The sequence below is a fragment of the Populus trichocarpa genome, chromosome 11 (genome assembly GCF_000002775.5).
Source record: "Populus trichocarpa isolate Nisqually-1 chromosome 11, P.trichocarpa_v4.1, whole genome shotgun sequence".
Classification (NCBI taxonomy): domain Eukaryota; kingdom Viridiplantae; phylum Streptophyta; class Magnoliopsida; order Malpighiales; family Salicaceae; genus Populus; species Populus trichocarpa.
The window spans coordinates 17527784-17545605 of NC_037295.2; the positions used below are offsets into that span (position 1 = coordinate 17527784).

General features: G+C 35.0%; 2 protein-coding genes across 8 annotated transcripts; both read left to right on the plus strand.

The window, feature by feature from the left end:
• The first annotated feature begins 993 nt into the window (after positions 1-993).
• On the plus strand, positions 994-6824 carry LOC7455010 (uncharacterized). Of its 5 annotated transcripts, none has more exons than XR_002984561.2 (5): positions 994-2141; positions 2342-2893; positions 3001-3394; positions 6311-6420; positions 6517-6824. XR_002984561.2 is itself a non-coding variant. In XM_002316996.4 (3 exons), the coding sequence occupies exons 1-3, from the start codon at positions 1191-1193 to the stop codon at positions 3109-3111; spliced, it is 1614 nt and encodes a 537-aa protein (XP_002317032.1). In that variant the 5' UTR covers positions 994-1190; the 3' UTR covers positions 3112-3497. The 5 variants fall into 5 exon arrangements, 1 of the variants encoding a protein (XP_002317032.1); XR_008056856.1 differs by having other exon boundaries at positions 6323-6420; XR_002984559.2 differs by having other exon boundaries at positions 6311-6824.
• A 5078-nt stretch (positions 6825-11902) lies between these two features.
• On the plus strand, positions 11903-16589 carry LOC7489059 (trihelix transcription factor GTL1-like). 3 transcript variants are annotated; one of them, XM_052445256.1, is made up of 3 exons: positions 11903-12979; positions 13661-15365; positions 15475-15637. In XM_052445256.1, the coding sequence occupies exons 1-3, from the start codon at positions 12576-12578 to the stop codon at positions 15484-15486; spliced, it is 2121 nt and encodes a 706-aa protein (XP_052301216.1). In that variant the 5' UTR covers positions 11903-12575; the 3' UTR covers positions 15487-15637. The 3 variants fall into 3 exon arrangements, with proteins under 3 accessions (XP_052301216.1, XP_024436869.2, XP_052301217.1); XM_024581101.2 differs by having other exon boundaries at positions 11906-12979; positions 15471-16589; XM_052445257.1 differs by lacking the exon at positions 11903-12979 and adding an exon at positions 13078-13524 and having other exon boundaries at positions 15471-16589.
• The last annotated feature ends 1233 nt before the right edge of the window (positions 16590-17822 follow it).

A 17822-nucleotide genomic window follows, 5' to 3' on the forward strand; every position in this document is an offset into this window, starting at 1 on the left:
CAACATGTCACCTGTTTAATAAAAAAGAGGCGTAGGTTGGTTTTTTTTTTTTTATCTAAAATATATTTTAGATATTATCTAGTTAAATAAGAATATAGTAATATTAGCAATATTTTTATAGCTTGTCATTGCTTTATTTTTAATTTTATCCTATTGCTTTTCTAATAGTATATATTTTAATTTTTATATAATTAAATAAAAATTATTTAAAAAAAAAAATGTTATCAAGTCTAGAATTTATAATCAAAGATGTTATCACATGAATATTTTAAGAAATTATTTCATATATATTAAAGTTTGAGTTTATAATCAAAATTTTACTTGTATATATAAAATAAATTAGCAATAGCTGTATATTTTTTATATTTTAAAAAAGTTGTCCAACTCGTATGGAGAAATACGAATCAATTATCTAGTAAAAAATTAAATAAAAAATATAAATTATTCTTTTTTTAGCCGGAAGAGATTATACTCTAAAAATTTATCTAAAAATATAAAAAAAAATATTCCTAGAAAAATCATTACATTAACAAACAGAAATGAAAAGGTAAAGAAATTGACAAGTCATCCAAAGAGATCAATTTCAAAAGCAATATCCCGTTTAAACCTCCACAGTCCACACGTTTGAAATTCCACTTGATATTCCTACGGGCTACGACCCAACAAGAACACCGGTTCCAAAAAGATTCCACAGAAAATTACAAAATAAAAAATTGATTCCCTTTCCCTTTCCCTTTCCCTTTCCCTTTGAATTTTCAAAATCAACAAATCAATCCCCCCTTTTTTTTCAAAACTTTTTAAATAAAATAAAATCATTACTCACTCATTCTACTTTGTTTAAAAGATATTTTATATTGTATTATTATATTTTTTAAAGTGTTTTTCAATTAAAAATATATTAAAATAATTTTTTTTATTTTTTAAAATTTATTTCTAATTCCACCGTATTAAAATTATATTAAAGAATAAATAAATAATTCGAAAAAAATGAATAATTTCTATCAAAAATATTTTTGAAATATGAAAATTATAATCCTAAAACCCATCCTTAATCCCTCCGAACAACAAGATCAACACAAACCAAACTGAATTGTAATAAAACTTCACCGTAAACAACACGACCTTTTTCCGTTTTCTTATGAGACGGAAACGATTCTTCCCACCCAAACAACAGAAAATCGGAGCTTATAATGGACTTTTCCTCTCCTCCCTGCCGCTCGCCGCTCTCACTCTCCCGCACCCGCAACCGCAACCGTAGATGGCGTCAGAGTCGGACTGGCACCGCCGTCGTTGTGGTGGCTGCACTCGTGATTTCCACCACAGCCTGGCTGTCTCTTGTATTTTCTGGCACTACTGCTCGGTGTTGGCATAGGTTTAAGAATTGGGAAGGGAGTCCTCATACTCTCACATGGAAGCCACGAAGTCAGAAGCCAAATCAAAACGGGAAAGTTGACGGAATTTCGAGTTTCTCCACCGCCCCGTCTCTTCAATTGGGCAGAAACAGGAGCCTGTCCGAGGCGGAGAGACGGAAGGTTGAAGCAGGATTGACGTTGAATCATATAGTTTTCGGCATTGCAGGATCCTCTCAGTTGTGGAAGAGAAGGAGAGAGTTTATAAGGCTTTGGTGGAGAAAGAATTCAATGAGGGGTCATGTTTGGTTAGAGGAGAAAGTGGATGATAAAGAATGGGATGAATCATTGCCTGTGATTATGATTTCGGAGGATACTTCTCGGTTTCGGTACACGAACCCGACCGGACATCCTTCTGGGCTTCGGATTGGGCGCATTGTGTTGGAGACTTTTCGACTAGGTTTGTCTGATGTAAGGTGGTTTGTTTTAGGCGATGATGATACTATTTTTAATCTGGATAATTTGGTTAATGTGTTAAGTAAGTACGATTATAATGAAATGGTTTATGTTGGTGGCTCTTCGGAGAGTCACTCTGCGAATACTTATTTTAGTCATAATATGGCTTATGGAGGTGGGGGGATTGCTATAAGTTATCCTCTTGCCGAGGCGCTTTATAGTGTTCTTGATGATTGTCTTGAGAGATATCATAAGTTATATGGAAGTGATGATAGGCTCCACGCTTGTATTTCGGAGCTCGGTGTTCCATTGTCAAGAGAGCTTGGGTTTCACCAGGTTTGTTTATCCAATCAGCTGTTAATTATTTTCTAATTGTTTTGACAACTTGCATTTTGTTAGTAATTATGACTTGTGCTGCTGAGAAGTTTGTGATTTTTTTTATCGAAGTCAACTTGATGAATTAAATGTTGACCAAAAAATTTAGAGGGTTGTCTTGACATGTTGAATTTGGATTGTGGTTGGTTTTGTTATGGCAGTGGGATATTAGGGGTAGTGCTCATGGTCTGCTATCTGCGCATCCGGTTGCACCCTTTGTATCGATTCATCATGTTGAAGCTGTGGATCCTTTTTACCCTGGGTTGAGTTCTCTGGATAGTTTGAAACTATTCACAAAGGCCATGAAGGTTGACCCTATGAGTTTCTTGCAGCGATCGATCTGTTATGACCGTGCACGCCGCCTATCCTTTTCCGTCTCGCTTGGTTATACTATTCAAGTGTTCCCGGGCATTGTTCCTCCCCGGGTGCTTGAGCGCTCAGAAATGACTTACTCTGCTTGGAACAAGATTCATAGTCGGAATGAGTTTGATTTGGATACCAGGGATCCTTCCAAATCTGTTTGTAAGAGGCCGGTCCTCTTCTTCTTAGAAGACGTGGAAAGACAAGGCAACACTACTTTGGGTACATATGTGCAGGCAAGAATGAAAGACGATTTGAAAAGAAGTTTTTTCTGCTTTACTCGTTCTGCTCCTTTGCCTTACGTGGAGAGCATTCAGGTGTTGGGGTATCCTCTGAAGAAGAACTGGCATTTGGTGAGTTCCTTATTTGTATTCTTTTTACTGTCTACTCTGAGTCTACTGTAATTTTCAGACTTTCCTTTCAAGCTAAAAGCTGACATTTCAAATATATATTTGGACAGTCACCACGTCGCCTGTGTTGCAAACTGAATCAAACAAGTGATGAACTCCTTACAATATCAGTTGGACAGTGTGAGAAAGGATCTTGTGGTTCTTTTGCTGATTCTGTGTGAATATGGGTTGAATGGGAGCACTTGGTATACTCGCTAGTAATGCTGTGGATATATTTTCTGCTTGAAGAAGGCCCTTCTCCAACTTGTGCTTTATATTGTTCAGCATCATTGTTTTGGCTTCCTTCTTGCAACAGCAGTTTACTGACTGTAATCTGGCATTTTGAAAGCCATGCTAACAAATTGCAGATATGATAGTTCCTTTTTGTACACAGTTGAGTTTAAGATGAGATTGCAAACCTTCACTTCGTGGACTGCATTCTTTGCCTTCCTTTTTCTTCAGAAGGTAAATAATTTCAAGTCTATATCTAACTTATAGACATTGCTAATGATGTGAGAGACAGTTTTAGTTAGTTTGCAAATGAAAATGCCGCTATTCATTTCTTCTATTTTTAAGTGTGTGTTTTATGTCAATTCTAGTAATATTTTCTCTTGCTCCTTCAACTCTCTCTGGAACTCTATTGTTTGAGCAATTAGACCTTCAATGTGCCACTCACTCATCCTAGTGGATGTTCAGTTAAATATCATCCCAATTATTTGGTGTTAGTTTGATATGTCCTTTTCACTTGATAGGGAAAGCCCTTGTTAGGATTTTCATGTGTGTGTGTGTTGGGGAGAGAGAGCATTTGTTTGAGATTCTGTTCTAATTAGAATGCAGTTGTCTATCTTACAATACGGTTCTGGTTTGCTGTTGATAGGTGGGATCCAAGTGCAACTTGTTGAGCACATCATCTTACATTCTCATATCTCATTTGTGTACTTTCAGTGCTCATTAGTGCATGTTTTCTGTATTTATTCCACCTGTATCATACTTGCTATGATCTAATTCTATGAATATATTACATTTGACTTCCCAGTTTCTGATACTAGTAAGTTTGAAGGATTTGTTTATGTACTCCATGAGTCTTACCTCAACTCCATGCAACTTATGAGGCCATCATAATATGGATTCATAGGCGTGCATCATAGCACAACTCAACTTGCATCTTGTCTCCAATTTGTGTACCTTCACTGCTTAAACAGAAAGGCTTCATTTCAGACTGATGGTTATTTTTCATTTCAGTAACAAAACTAGCATTAACACACATACATGCGCATGAGACATCCATGCACATATTAAAGGAATGAAAGAAACAAACTGAGGAAAGAAGGACAAAACCAACCGTGCTATCAGAAGCTAGATAGCATGGAAGAAGCTAAAGTGTGGGAGGTCTGCCAACCAGATTTCGGGTCATTGACACATATTCTAGCTAGAGATGCATTCCTCGGGAACAATATGCCCAACAAATAGGAAAGTACCCAGAAAGACTGGAGAAAGTGTCAAAATTACAAAGGGAGCCTTAGAAAAAGAAAAAATGTGTCAAAAGGCATGTTGTAGTGTCAGATAAGGCTTCGGGGAGTCGTGCCAGCAATTCAATGCTGTTGAATTGAGTTGTGTTTAAGTTTGTATTTTAATAAAATGTCTCTCTTTGCCCTCCGGTGCAGTTTTTTTCTCCTGTTGTGGACCTACAATGACTTGGAGTTCATTGGTTTGTTATCAACTCTTGTTATGCTCACAAGAGCTAGATCATTAAATTAGTTCACCATGTCTGTTTGATAGCAACTTCTCTATAAGGGCTCGAGTATATATTGGCAAGGACCTTGTTAGTCCAATTACGACCTTGTGAAGTTCGTTATTCTAAATTCTCGCACACTCCAAATTTGTATTGTGCTTTCTTTCGTACCCTTGGAACTTGGAAGGTTAGGGGTGCAGATTTTGTGAGTGTGATAGAAGAACATTTTGGTGATTTGTCACCAGCATTTTGTGATTTTTGTTGGTGATCATGTCCTGTACTGTTCTTAAAGCCTTCTTTGTCTGGTGATGACCGTCTCTCATTCTCTTAGTCATGAATCTTTGTTCTTTAATAATCGATGAGTTGCTAGTTAAAATGTACTTTTTTAAGGAAATATGTTTTGACTAGCATTAATGAGTCTCTCCAACCTATCTTCATTGTAACGAATGGGATAAATGGGCATCTATTAGATTTGATTGTTTGAGCAAGAATCTAGAAGGGCATCAAAACAGACACAGTTCAATGGGTCCATGCAAAAACGAACTGCCAATGTCTTGTTTTGATTCGTTCTTTATGTGACCTGTCACTCTTAATTAAACTAGCATCTTAATGGAGCCTTTTTTCTCTTCCCATTGAGGGTGTCGATGTGGTTTTCTTACTTCTTTAATAAATTCTCTAGATGGTTTAACTTGACTAATCTCTCAGTGAAGGGCTGTTTGCATACACAGCTGGTAGTTGATTTGATCATTTGCCTTTTCCAGTCATATTCTTCTTGAGAGGAATAGGCAACTAAGGCGAGATTCTTTGTGTAGCTGTGTTTCAAGAGGCCTTTACAGTCATACTCTTTCTTTTCTGAACTAGAATTTCCATCTTTTCTTCCACGCAGCCCAGCATAATGGTTTTCACTTGAGAGTTGTCGTAATTTTGGTTCATTGGTTAACTCACAGCTTAATTTTTTCTTTCTTCCTTGCAGTTCACTCCATGTTAATATACCTGTCTTGAAACGGGAATTGCACATAAATCATAGCATATTGTCAGACATCTGCAATGATTTTTAATAGCTTTACATTTTAGTGCTTTAATCTTTGTGCATCGACTGATATGGTCTACTTACTATGGTATTACTTCAAGATTGCATGTGGTCTAGCAAATCAGAGGTGGAATTTGTAGCTGAGAACCTCTCAAAAAGTGGGAGGTCAGCTGCATTTGAAGTTGGAAGTTGAGAATGAACTAGTGGATACACTGTACATCCATTGCATTAGTGAGTAAAGCCAAGGGTTCATAGTGACTTTTGAAGGGCCAGATGCAGTTTGATGTCACGGTAAAGCATTAAGTGCCAGAAGTGCAACTTGTTCATTCTGGTGGGTGCAAGTCATTTTAGTTCTAGTGGGAACTGCGGCCTAAATAAAGTGGACAATTAAGGATGCTTTAGGAGTCGTTAATAAATCACTTCAATTGACAGTGACCTCTTTTTAACTTCATGGGATTTGGCTTAGGACACACATTTATCCTATTTTTTTCATTTTCATCCAATAATTTCCACACTTCTGCAAATTCATAAGCATGTTTTCCATTTGTTCTCTTTTCCCCTTTCTAATCATGTGTTTTGAGTTAATTAAGGTTGATTTCTTTTTGTTTTTTGCCACAAGGGAACTCAGCAGTATAGATTTGAGATTTCTATTCGGAGATCCCATAAGGACGAATGTAGCCCGAGGTCGGTCAGGTTGATTACCTAGGGATATGGAGTGTTGGATGAAAGGTATGGTGGTAGTTACATCCTTGAGAAGCGTTTATACTTGTCAGAACAGATCAGTTGGAATTTAACCTGAACACATGCTACTGAGTTTATTGATAGACACCGGAAAAAAGAAGAGGTGGGCAGGGTCATGTGGCGGAGGACAAGTTTGGATTTCAAAGTGGGAAAGCGGCCAATCGCACGGTTGGTTACTTTAACAAGGAAGCCTTAGGATTGTTGTTTTTACTATGTGTGGGTGAGGGCTAAACCCTAACCTCAAAACATTGAATTAGGATTCTGCTCATACCATAATAATGTTCATTCGTGGTGCATTTTGGACTCCAAATGCATGGAATATGTGCTGTGTTTTGCAAGGTTATGGTGATGACAATAGCAAGCTCCATCTCATGTCAAATCTGTTTGCAGTATTTGTCTGTGTGTTGGCTCTAATGTTGTTTGCTCACATGTGGTCTGAGAGTGTGTTTCGCTGGCTTGTTTGGTGTTTGGGTGTGTGTGTTGTGTTGTGTTGTGAGATTAATAAACTTGAGTAAGATACATTCATGGCGTAAATTAAATCTAAAGTCACCATTTAATTTAAAATATTTGTTTAAAGTAAACAGATTTCTAAATAATTCAGTTAAGATCCATGCAAGCTAGGAGCTAATTAAAGTAAAATAATTAAGGTTAGTCAATTTTAACATATTTAAGGTTATTAACTGTGTAATTAAACATTAGTTAATTGATATTTATAAAACTAAAAGGACTGATGTTAGTTAATCTTAATATATTTTTAAGTCTTTCATCTCATTATTAAATGTTGTTAATTTCTTATGCTTTTTAAAGTGAAAGCTAAACATATATTTAATTGTATAAAACTTGCATTTCACTCTTCAAAAATTCAACAACTAATTTTTTAAACCATAAAAAATCCTTCTTTTTTTATATTTTTTGCTTTAAAGCAAAGTATTAAAGATATATATCTCAAACGTAGTGCATGTTCATGTGAAAATAATTAGGAGGAATATTCACCTAAATAAAGATTAATTTATGAGGTTTATAAATTTTAAAATACTCCAATTAATTAATTAATTAATTAAGAAAATAATGGATGGTGAGCTGGAGTGGATTAAGCCCTTAATAGTCGATAAATACAAGGATTGTTACAGTAGTGATTGTATATAAAAGGTGATGAACATGGCAGTAATTTGCATTATTTTTATTTTGGTGTTTTACAGCTTTTGTCTCTGTTCTTTCGTTGATTTGATTGTAAATTATAGGACGTACGTAACCCTTCTTTGTTTTTGTTAGGCTCTTCGTCAAATGAAGTTAGAGGAGATCATATCTCCTCCTTTTATTTATTTATTTTTATAAATTGAGGCCAAGTTCTATCATCTTTTTATATATATATATTCAAAATAAACTCAAAACTTTTTCGATTTTGTTTTACACATTGTCGAAACTTTTCATTTTGGTCGGTTAATTCGGTTAATTATCATTTCAAAACCTAACTTATGCTAGATTTGATGTCGAACTATATTGAGAGTTGACCCGATCAAATCTGATTGATTGATCTAATTTGATTTTTTTAAAAAAAAATAAATAAATCTAGTCAATCAGATTATGACTGGTTTAAACAACGTTATCCCAACTTTTGTTTTAAAAAAAAAAGTCTTGAAACGAACTTTATTTTGAATTGACTCGTCTAACCCGACTTTTAATTATAACTAGCAAGAAACTTGAGAGGAGGAGGAGGTGGATGAAAATAATAAGGGAAGCAAGGGGCATGTGCGCGCCCATTAGGGCAATTAACATGATGGGGAGGGGAGGGGAGGGAGGGAGGGAGTGGTGTGGGTGGCAGTTGGGAAGGTTTCACAAAACCAGGAGAAACGCCACGCACGTTCTTACACCTCACAAAAATGGGGCCCTTCTGACAGCTGTTCCAATCTGTTCTTGTCTCTCCCTCCCTTCCTTTTCCTTATTTCATCCAAGATTTATTTATTTATTTATTTATTTATTTGACATCTTCTTGATCCGTTGAAGATTTTTAGGTGAAACCAAGATTAATTATGATAGATTTTGATTCCTTCCTAGAGTAATTAATGCTCTAATTATATATATTTTTAAAAAATAATAGCGTGATTAATGTTCTGTTTATTATTTTATTGAAGAGTCCATTAATTAATCACTTTTCATTTCATGTGTATTAATTAGTGATGTGCTTAATACCGATACATTACCAATTAATCACTTAATTAGCCTAGTTGGTTGAATGCTGATCCACAACATCTTTGTTTATAGGATCAAGGTCAAGGATTCAAATCACTGCTGGGATTAATTAATTAGTGTATTAACTATCATTTTTTTTTTCTGAGTTTGTAGTTAGATGTAATTAAAGAAAACTAAATCATTCAAAATGAACTCGAGTTGGATTCGTCTTTAATCTTAATTATTTACCAAACAAATTAAACTTCATTTCATTAATTTGAATAATTAAAGATTAATTAACAAATTAAACTTCATTTCATTAATTTGAATAATTAAAGATTAATTTCTCTTTAAATATAAACCCTATTTTTAATAAACATTCTATGTATTTGATATATCAAACTAAGTGCATGTTTGATAAACTATGTTTACAATTGAGTTCGAGTACATTTTAAAAATACATTTATTTTAAAAAAATTATCAAATTGATATTTTTTTAGTGTTTTCTTATAATTTTGATGTCCTGATGTTAAAAATAAAAAAATATTTTTGAAAAACACTTTGCACTACAATACCAAACACTCACTAAGAGTCCGCTTGTTGTTTTTTATTTTAAAAGCGATTTTAAAAAGATTTGAAATATTTTATTTTTTTCTTTGCTTCAAATCATTTTTTAATGTTTTCATATCGTTTTGATGTATTAGTATCAAAAATAATTTTTTAAAAATAAAAATATTATTTTAATATATTTTATTTTAAAAAAATTACATCGCGACGCAGTAATCTCACTCGAATACGCAAGCAAATTTTTATGGTATAAAGGACATAAGATGCCCCGTAGGTATTGATTATTATTAATTACAGTAGAGGTTTCCAAGTGGAGTCCACAAATGATGGGGGGAGTAAGCTCTGGATTAAGTAATGCTTATCATGTTGTATAGTCTCTTTTAGAACCCTAATTTAAACAGCCTAATGCCATGTGGGTATGATTAGGGATTTAATGAAACAGTTTGGAAGAAAGCATAGAGTATACTTAAAGATCAAAAAGGTGGAAAATAATAATAAAAAGGAAGAAACATGGACAACATTAATGTGCTGTCATGAAATGTGTACGTGAATGTCATGGTCTTAAAAAAATGTGGTCATGATGGGTGTTCCAGGGGTGCACTTAACCACACCCATTAACCCACGGACCCACGGACCCAATCACATGGAACTTATTTCAATGGGTCACATGGGACCGGGCCATAAATAGTACTTTTCTTCCCTTTTTTTTTTCTTCGCGTTCTGACCATGTTTTTTAAAAACAAATTAATTTTTTTAATGTTTTTTATTGTTTCGATGCGCTGATCATGTCATAAATAAATTTTAAAGAATAAAAAGGATGTTATTTTGATTTATTTCTAAACAAAACACACTCTGAAAACAATTTATATTACAATTCGAAACACGATAAATTAAGTCATCTTCCATGTGTTATCTTGGAGCGTCTCTCGTGCTTCCTATCATTTCACTACAAGAAAACGAAAACAAATTATTGAATTTGAATTCTTGGTTTCTTGGTTCGCTAATTAATGTGGAGTTGTGTTCTTAAAACCTTTCGAGAAGATTGATGTTTGAGAATATATATTCATGGATTTTAGAAGAATATAGTTTGAATTAATAATATTAAATTCAAAACCTATTTAAATTTATTTTTAATAGATACACAAAAAAAACCATGTTGTTAATTTTAATATATATATATATATATATATATATATATATATATATATATATATATATATATATATAGTTCTCGAGCTGGGAGGAAATTAAAACACACAATTATTGTCAAATAATTACTGATTAGATGCAGGCTACACACGCTCAACATCGAAACGATGTAGTATCTCATAATGATTGATCTGGTGTGCATAATATCCTAGCAATTATTTTTCATTTTGTAGTTATTACAAAACAAGAACAAACGGCTATTCAACATAGAACTAATGAACAGCCGTTTTAGCCTGATGTGTGGTTGGGTTAATATTGAACCATGGTTAAGCGGGAGCGTCCATATTCTGATTCTCATGGTTCCATCTTTGTCCAGCTCAAATCTTGCAAAGAAAAAACATTAAAAATGGAAAAGAAATGATAAATTGAATTTTTTTTTTAAAAAAAAGAGGAAAAATCAAAAGAATATATATGGTATGGCTCTCTGTAGGGTAAGGAGAATCTAGTGTTGCCAATTTCAATAAAGTTAAAGCAAAAGTCCCAATCGAACATGGCCATGTCAATGGCAGTGGAAAATGGTAGGTTAGATGCAGAATATCATTGGAGACGAAGACGAAGATGGTTTGCAGAGAATTTTAATTTCAGGGATGAGGTGATGTGTGTGTGTGTACTTGTGGGTGACTGATTGTGTGCTGCTGATCCCTTTGAGCTTTCCTTTTCATCTTCCTCCCCCACCTCAGCCATTGCTCTCTCTTCTGCAACTTCTTCAAATTAGTTATGCTATTCAAATTAATTTAATCTTTTTGATGTATACTCCTCCTCCTTCCTCTTCTTCCTTTTTGTTTTTATGGCCACGGGTATTATTCTTGGATTTACCATCAATTAGGATCGATTATCAAACTCCCGACATATCAATCCAGTAACGTGTCAATTTAAAACCTATCTCGAGTCGAGTTTGTTTTTAAATCAATCTTTTCTAATCAAAACGATATCATTCTGAGTTTTATTGAAAAAAATAAAATAACATTCTTTTAATAATTTAAAAAAAAAATCATAACTTAGTTTGACTTTCTAATCCATGAGTTATTATGGGCAACTTACAATCATATTTTTGATTGATTTAACTCTCGTGCTGGATATTATAACTATGCTTTTAAAGGTGTAAATCTTACTTCATGTTAATGTATTATTTCTTAAAATAATTTACTTTAATCTTAATTTATTTTTCATTATATTGGCATGGAAAATGTTTTTAAAGTTTTTGTCAGAATTTATGGGAAAAAATATTTGTCAGTAAACCTGCAAAACAAGTACATAATTAATGAGATTTTAATCAAAATGAACCCTACAGAAATAACTCCTTCATAGTAAAAAAAAAAAAAAAAGTATTAAAAATAGAAAATATGTTGATTACCCTGTAGAAAATATCACATGCATTTCAAGAAAAACAAGTAAGGAATTACCCTGTAGAAATGCATTTATCTTGGTGATTAATTCCAAATTAATAAATTTTTATTATTATATTGAATAAATAGAAATAATGATGGTAATAAAAAGGGGTCATAAACAATTATTAGCGGCAAAGGGAGAGAGAAGAGAACTGACAACACAGCATCTCATTTGTTTTATCATTTCACACAGCTCTCTCTCTCTCTCTCTCTCTCTCTCTCTCTCTCTCTCTCAATCATCAACATCCTCATAATTTGTCATCTCCATTCATTTCTCTTTCTCTCTCTGCCTAGCCTCATCTTTTGGCAGAGTGTAGTGCAGCTGATGATGATGATGATGATGCCCTTCTTCTAGTTTTTCTTTTTATTCCTGGTTTTATTGAATTAAAAACAAGAAAAAAGGGTTTAAAAAATAATAAATCAAATCTGAAGAAGAGGGCAGCAGCAGCTAGCACTGACTCATAGGAATTCTTTCTTTCTTGGCTTTTATTTTATCTTTTCCAGTTGTCTACTCTCTCCCTCCCTCTCTCTGTCTCTCTTTTTCTTTTCTTTTCTTTTTAAACATCACCAAAACTTCCCTTACCCTCTCTCTCTCTCTCTCTCTCTTTGTTGCTCTCCCAATTCTCTTATTATCTCTTGAATTCTTCTCATTTCCCCTTAATCCTCTGGCGAGGGAGGGGACAAAGGGATCAAGAAATCATTTACGGGCTGAATTATCATCATAGATGAAGAGAGATCCTCAGCTTCAAGAATCGCAAATTTAATATCAAGGAAAAGTGAGTGGGGAGAGGGAGAGAGTCAAGTTCAGAGATGCAACAAGGAGGTGGAGAAAGAGGGTCATCACAGTCACAATATGGAGTGCCACACCAACAGGAAGGTGATGTACCTATAACAACTCCTACATCTGCTGCACTAGCAACCCACATGCAGCAGCAAGTAGTAGAAGAAGCATCGCCCATTAGCAGCAGACCTCCTGCCACAGCTGCCACAACAAGTGGGGTTATGAATTTAGATGAATTTATTAGACTTTCAGGGAGTGGTGGTGCAGAAGAAGATATTGTTGCTGGAGAAGATGCAGATCGAACAGGAGGTATTGCTAGTGGCAATAGGTGGCCAAGGCAAGAAACTCATGCCCTTTTGCAAATTAGGTCTGAAATGGATGCTGCTTTTCGTGATGCCACCTTAAAAGGTCCTCTATGGGAGGATGTTTCAAGGTAGACAAATATCAACAACATTAACCCTTTTCTCCTTTTTTTTTTTTTTTTTACTATAATTCTCTTCAGATCTCCATTTCTCTGTAAACACAAGCACATGGCTTCTATCTCTTTCCATCACGACTCACGAGCTACCTAGATTGGCATCTCTATTTTTTAAAAAACAAAAATTCTAATAAATAATAATAATAATAATAAATTGGATGAAATATACCCAATTGGGGTGTAAGAATAACTACCTTCACTTTTTTTTTTCTTTCCTTTTTCTTGCTATTTTCAATGGAAGAAAAATTGAAAATCCCAAGAGGGATATGAACAAGATCGATTCTTTTTTATTTTTTATTTTTTGTAATTTTTCATTATTTGTTTTTACTATTAAATCAAGCAACTCTCTTTCCTTTGTTTTTGTTTTTTCTCTCTCTCTCTACACTTATTAAATGGATTAGATAGTTGGTATGGGAAGTGGAGAAGAAGCCAGTGGGCCTAAAGGTATGAAAGTGAGTGAGAGAGAGCATCATCTTCTTCTTTATTAAATTTAAATCAAGGTAAGATTTTTTTTTAAAAAAAAAGATGTATTTTTTATCATTGGATCATTAGAAATCTTTGATTTTTATTTTTTGTTTTTTATCATTGGAAAGTATACTACTTGTGGTAATAAAATATGAAAGCATGATGTAACAGGAAGCTAGCAGAGATGGGATACAAGAGAAATGCCAAGAAATGTAAAGAAAAGTTTGAGAACGTGCACAAGTATTATAAAAGAACAAAGGAAGGTAGAGCCGGTCGTCAAGATGGCAAAAGCTACAGGTTTTTTACCCAGCTTGAAGCTTTGCATAATACTACTGGTAGTGGCGGTGCTTCTGCTAGTGTCATCAATATGTCTGGTGCTGCTCCTCAGCAGATTTTCACTACAACAACAAGCAGTCTGGATGTTGCTCCTGTTTCTGTTGGAATTCCTATGCCTATTTCGTCTTCTGTTAGAATTCCTCCACCTTCTTCTCGGGTACTTCAACCAGCTTCAAATATTGGCTCAATGTTCCCTCCTGATTTGGGGGCAACAGTGGCCGCAGCTGCTGCAGGTGCTGGCCCTGTTGGAATCAGCTTCTCGTCGAATGGGTCTTCTTCTTCTCCAAGTTCTGAAGACGATGACGACGACGAGGAGGAGGATGAAGAGCTATTAGGAGGACAACCATCAGCTACGGCTGCTGGTACGAGTCGAAAACGTAAAAGGGCATCATTATCGTCAGCTAAAGGAGAAACTCATCGGATGATGGAGTTTTTTGAGGGACTAATGAAACAGCTCATGCAGAAGCAAGAGGCGATGCAACAGAGATTTTTGGAGGCGATTGAGAAGAGGGAGCAAGATAGGATGATAAGAGATGAAGCTTGGAAAAGGCAAGAGATGGCTAGATTGAGTCGTGAACATGAGATTATGGCTCAAGAACGGGCTATTTCTGCTAGTCGAGATGCTGCTATTGTTGCCTTTCTACAGAAAATTACAGGCCAAACTATTCATTTGCCTACGCCTGTATCAATGGCTCCTCCATTTTCACTACCTCCACCACCACCACCACCAGAACCGCAACCGGTTCAAGTAACGCCATTGTTCACTGTCTCAACCCAACCACCACCACCACCACAACTTCAACCCATGCCACAGTCACAAGTAACACCACAACAAAATATACAACAGCCACAACCACTTCCCCAACAGCAGCACCACCACCACCAACAAGGGCATCGTCAACACCAACTACCCATTTCTTCAGATATAGTAATGGCGGTCCCGGAACAACAAATAATACCACAGGAAATTGGAAGTGGTGGCGGTAGTGGGAGCGAGCCAGCGTCATCAAGATGGCCAAAGCCAGAAGTTCTTGCACTTATAAAGTTGAGAAGCGGGCTTGAAACTAAATACCAAGAAGCTGGGCCTAAGGGGCCACTTTGGGAAGAAATTTCAACAGGAATGCAAAGGATGGGCTATAAAAGAAGTGCCAAAAGATGCAAAGAAAAATGGGAGAATATCAACAAGTACTTCAAGAAAGTAAAAGAAAGTAACAAAAATCGCTCAGAAGATGCCAAGACTTGCCCTTATTTTCATGAGCTTGATGCCCTTTATAGGAAAAAGATTCTTGGTGGAAGTGGTGGTGGTGGTGGTGGTGGAAGCACCTCTACTAGTGGCTTTGACAGCCAAAGTAGGCCACAAGAACAGCAGCAGCAAGAGAGCTTACAATTGGACCCAATGCCACATCCAATGCAGCAGCCACCGCAACAGACACAAACCACAGAATCACAAAATAAAAATGGGGCTGGTGGTGATGTTCAAGCAAGCAATATAGGTTTGCCTGGGAATCTCGGAGAAGGAAATGGAGGAGCAGCAAAGAAGGTAAACCTTAGTTTTGTTCAAAAAAGAAAAAAAAAAATTGTAATGTTACGAAGTAATCGATGTTCAGTTATTTGATGCCTATTGATCCTTTCTTTGATATTGAAGCCAGAAGACATCGTGAAGGAGTTGAAGAAACAGCAGGGGACTCAACAACAACAACAGCAACAGCAACAGCAACAGCAACAACAGTTAATGGTTGATGGCTATGATAAGATAGAGGAAGGTGACAGTGAAAACGTAAATGAAGATGAATATGACGACGAAGACGAGGGCGACGACGATGATGAAGAGGAGGAGGAGGAAGGGTTACAAGAGGAGAGGAAAATGGCATACAAGATAGAGTTCCAAAGGCAGAACACAAGTAGTGCTGCCAATGGAGGAGGGACTGGCGGGGCACCCTCCTTTTTGGCCATGGTTCAATAGTACCATTGTCAATATCCTCGTATCCTCAAAATGTACCATATGTACCTATGTGTGCAGAAGCTCAAATCAAACGAAAGATATCTAACAAAACTATTTGAGTTCAAAGCCTGACAACCTTAAAACTTCTTCCCTTTAATTCCATTTCCTTTCACCCCCATAAATTCTTTTCTCGTCCTGTATCTTATCTGTCCCTTTCCTTTCCTTTTCCTTCTCCTTTTCCTTCTCCTTTTCCACCATAATAGCTTCGTTAAGATGAGATGTCATTTTGCATGGCAATCATCACCACTACTTGTACCACTTTTTCTTTCAATTTATTGATTTGTTGATTGTTGAATAAAGCACCTGTTTGTTCAAGACAAAACAGGAGGATTGATTAACGAAGACCAAAATAAGCTTTGGCCTAGCCTAGCTTACTACCTAGGACCAACACCATAGTCATTTAGTCATGTCAACATCATCAAAGAGATCAGACAGAAGACAGCAGCAGCAGCAGCCCAGTGAAGAAGATATGGGACGAGAGAAAGAACTTGTACAAGTTAATTAAAGCATGCATGCTGATAATTGTGATCATATATACAATCCTTAGGAGAAGCTAGCAGATCATCTTAATTAATTAATGCCTTTTATTTATAAGCAATATTGCATTCTTTCTCTTGCTTAGCTTGAGTTTAATGAAGATTCTTGGATGGTTTTCCAGGATTTCTTCATCTTTATTGATAATGTAATCAAACTTTATTTTATTTTTAATTCTTTAACTTCAGCGCATTATAGTGATTGTATACAATAATTATCCCCTTCTAATTTCTTGTGTTAAGTTAATTCATAATTAATGACACATTTGTAAAAAAGATTAATTATTTTTTTTACTAACCCTAACTATATATTCTCAAGGAGTTAATTCATTTAGTACTGAGTTGGACAAAGCACTTATACGATCGAATTCCATTACAGCACTTTATGTTTCAGGATGAACATATAATCTTCATTATATTTCTCATTCTAACTTGAAAACTTGATATATATATATACTTATACGATCGAATTCCATTACAGCACTTTATGTTTGAGGATGAACATATAATCTTCATTATATTTCTCATTCTAACTTGAAAACTTGATGTTCATCCTGAAACATAAAGTGCTGTAATGGAATTCGATCGTATAAGTGTATATATATATATATATATATATATATATATATATATATATATATATATATATATATATATAAGATTTAAGAAAGCTGGATGAGAGATTAAAAAAGATTTAATTTCAAGTATATGAAAGCTAGTGAAGGACACCATAATCATTAAAACAAAAAAGAAATTATAGTATTCAACTTCAAAATAAAAGGGAAAAATTAGAAATATCAAGAGCCAAGCAGCAATATTATAATGAGGGACATGGTGTGGATTTTTGACAAGGAGCAACAGCAACAAATGTGGGTAGCCATGTAGAAATTGCTTTCCTGTAATTCCCCACTTACCACACATTCATATTTGCCAACTAGCAACAAAAATGGGTTTCTATATTCCTTTCTTCCCCTCTATTGTAATCCACTTACCTCATGAAATCTTACATCAAAGCATGGCATGTTCTCCCCACCCATGTGCTTTGCTATTTTCCCCTCCCATGATCACCAAACTCCCCCCCACTTGCTCCTTTCCTTTATAATTATTTCTTTCTTTCTTTTAATAACATGTTTATGCTCTTTTTTCCATCACATCTTGCTCTCTTATAAGCATTGATATATAAATTGTTAGAGAGTAATATAAAATCATTTTTGGTATCTCATCTAATAGATTAAACTTCTAGTTTGAGAAGGTTATTTAACATGGTAGCATAACCTTGTTAATCAAGTGATTACGAGTTCAAATATCATCACCTCATTATAATAAATAAAAAATTAAGCACGAGGTATTTTGGATCTGTGAAAGTTTCAAATCCAAATAACTTGCACTTGAGATGATGCATTAGAGAGTAATATAAAACTATTCTTGAAAACTCACTTAATAGCTTAATTAAGCTATTTTG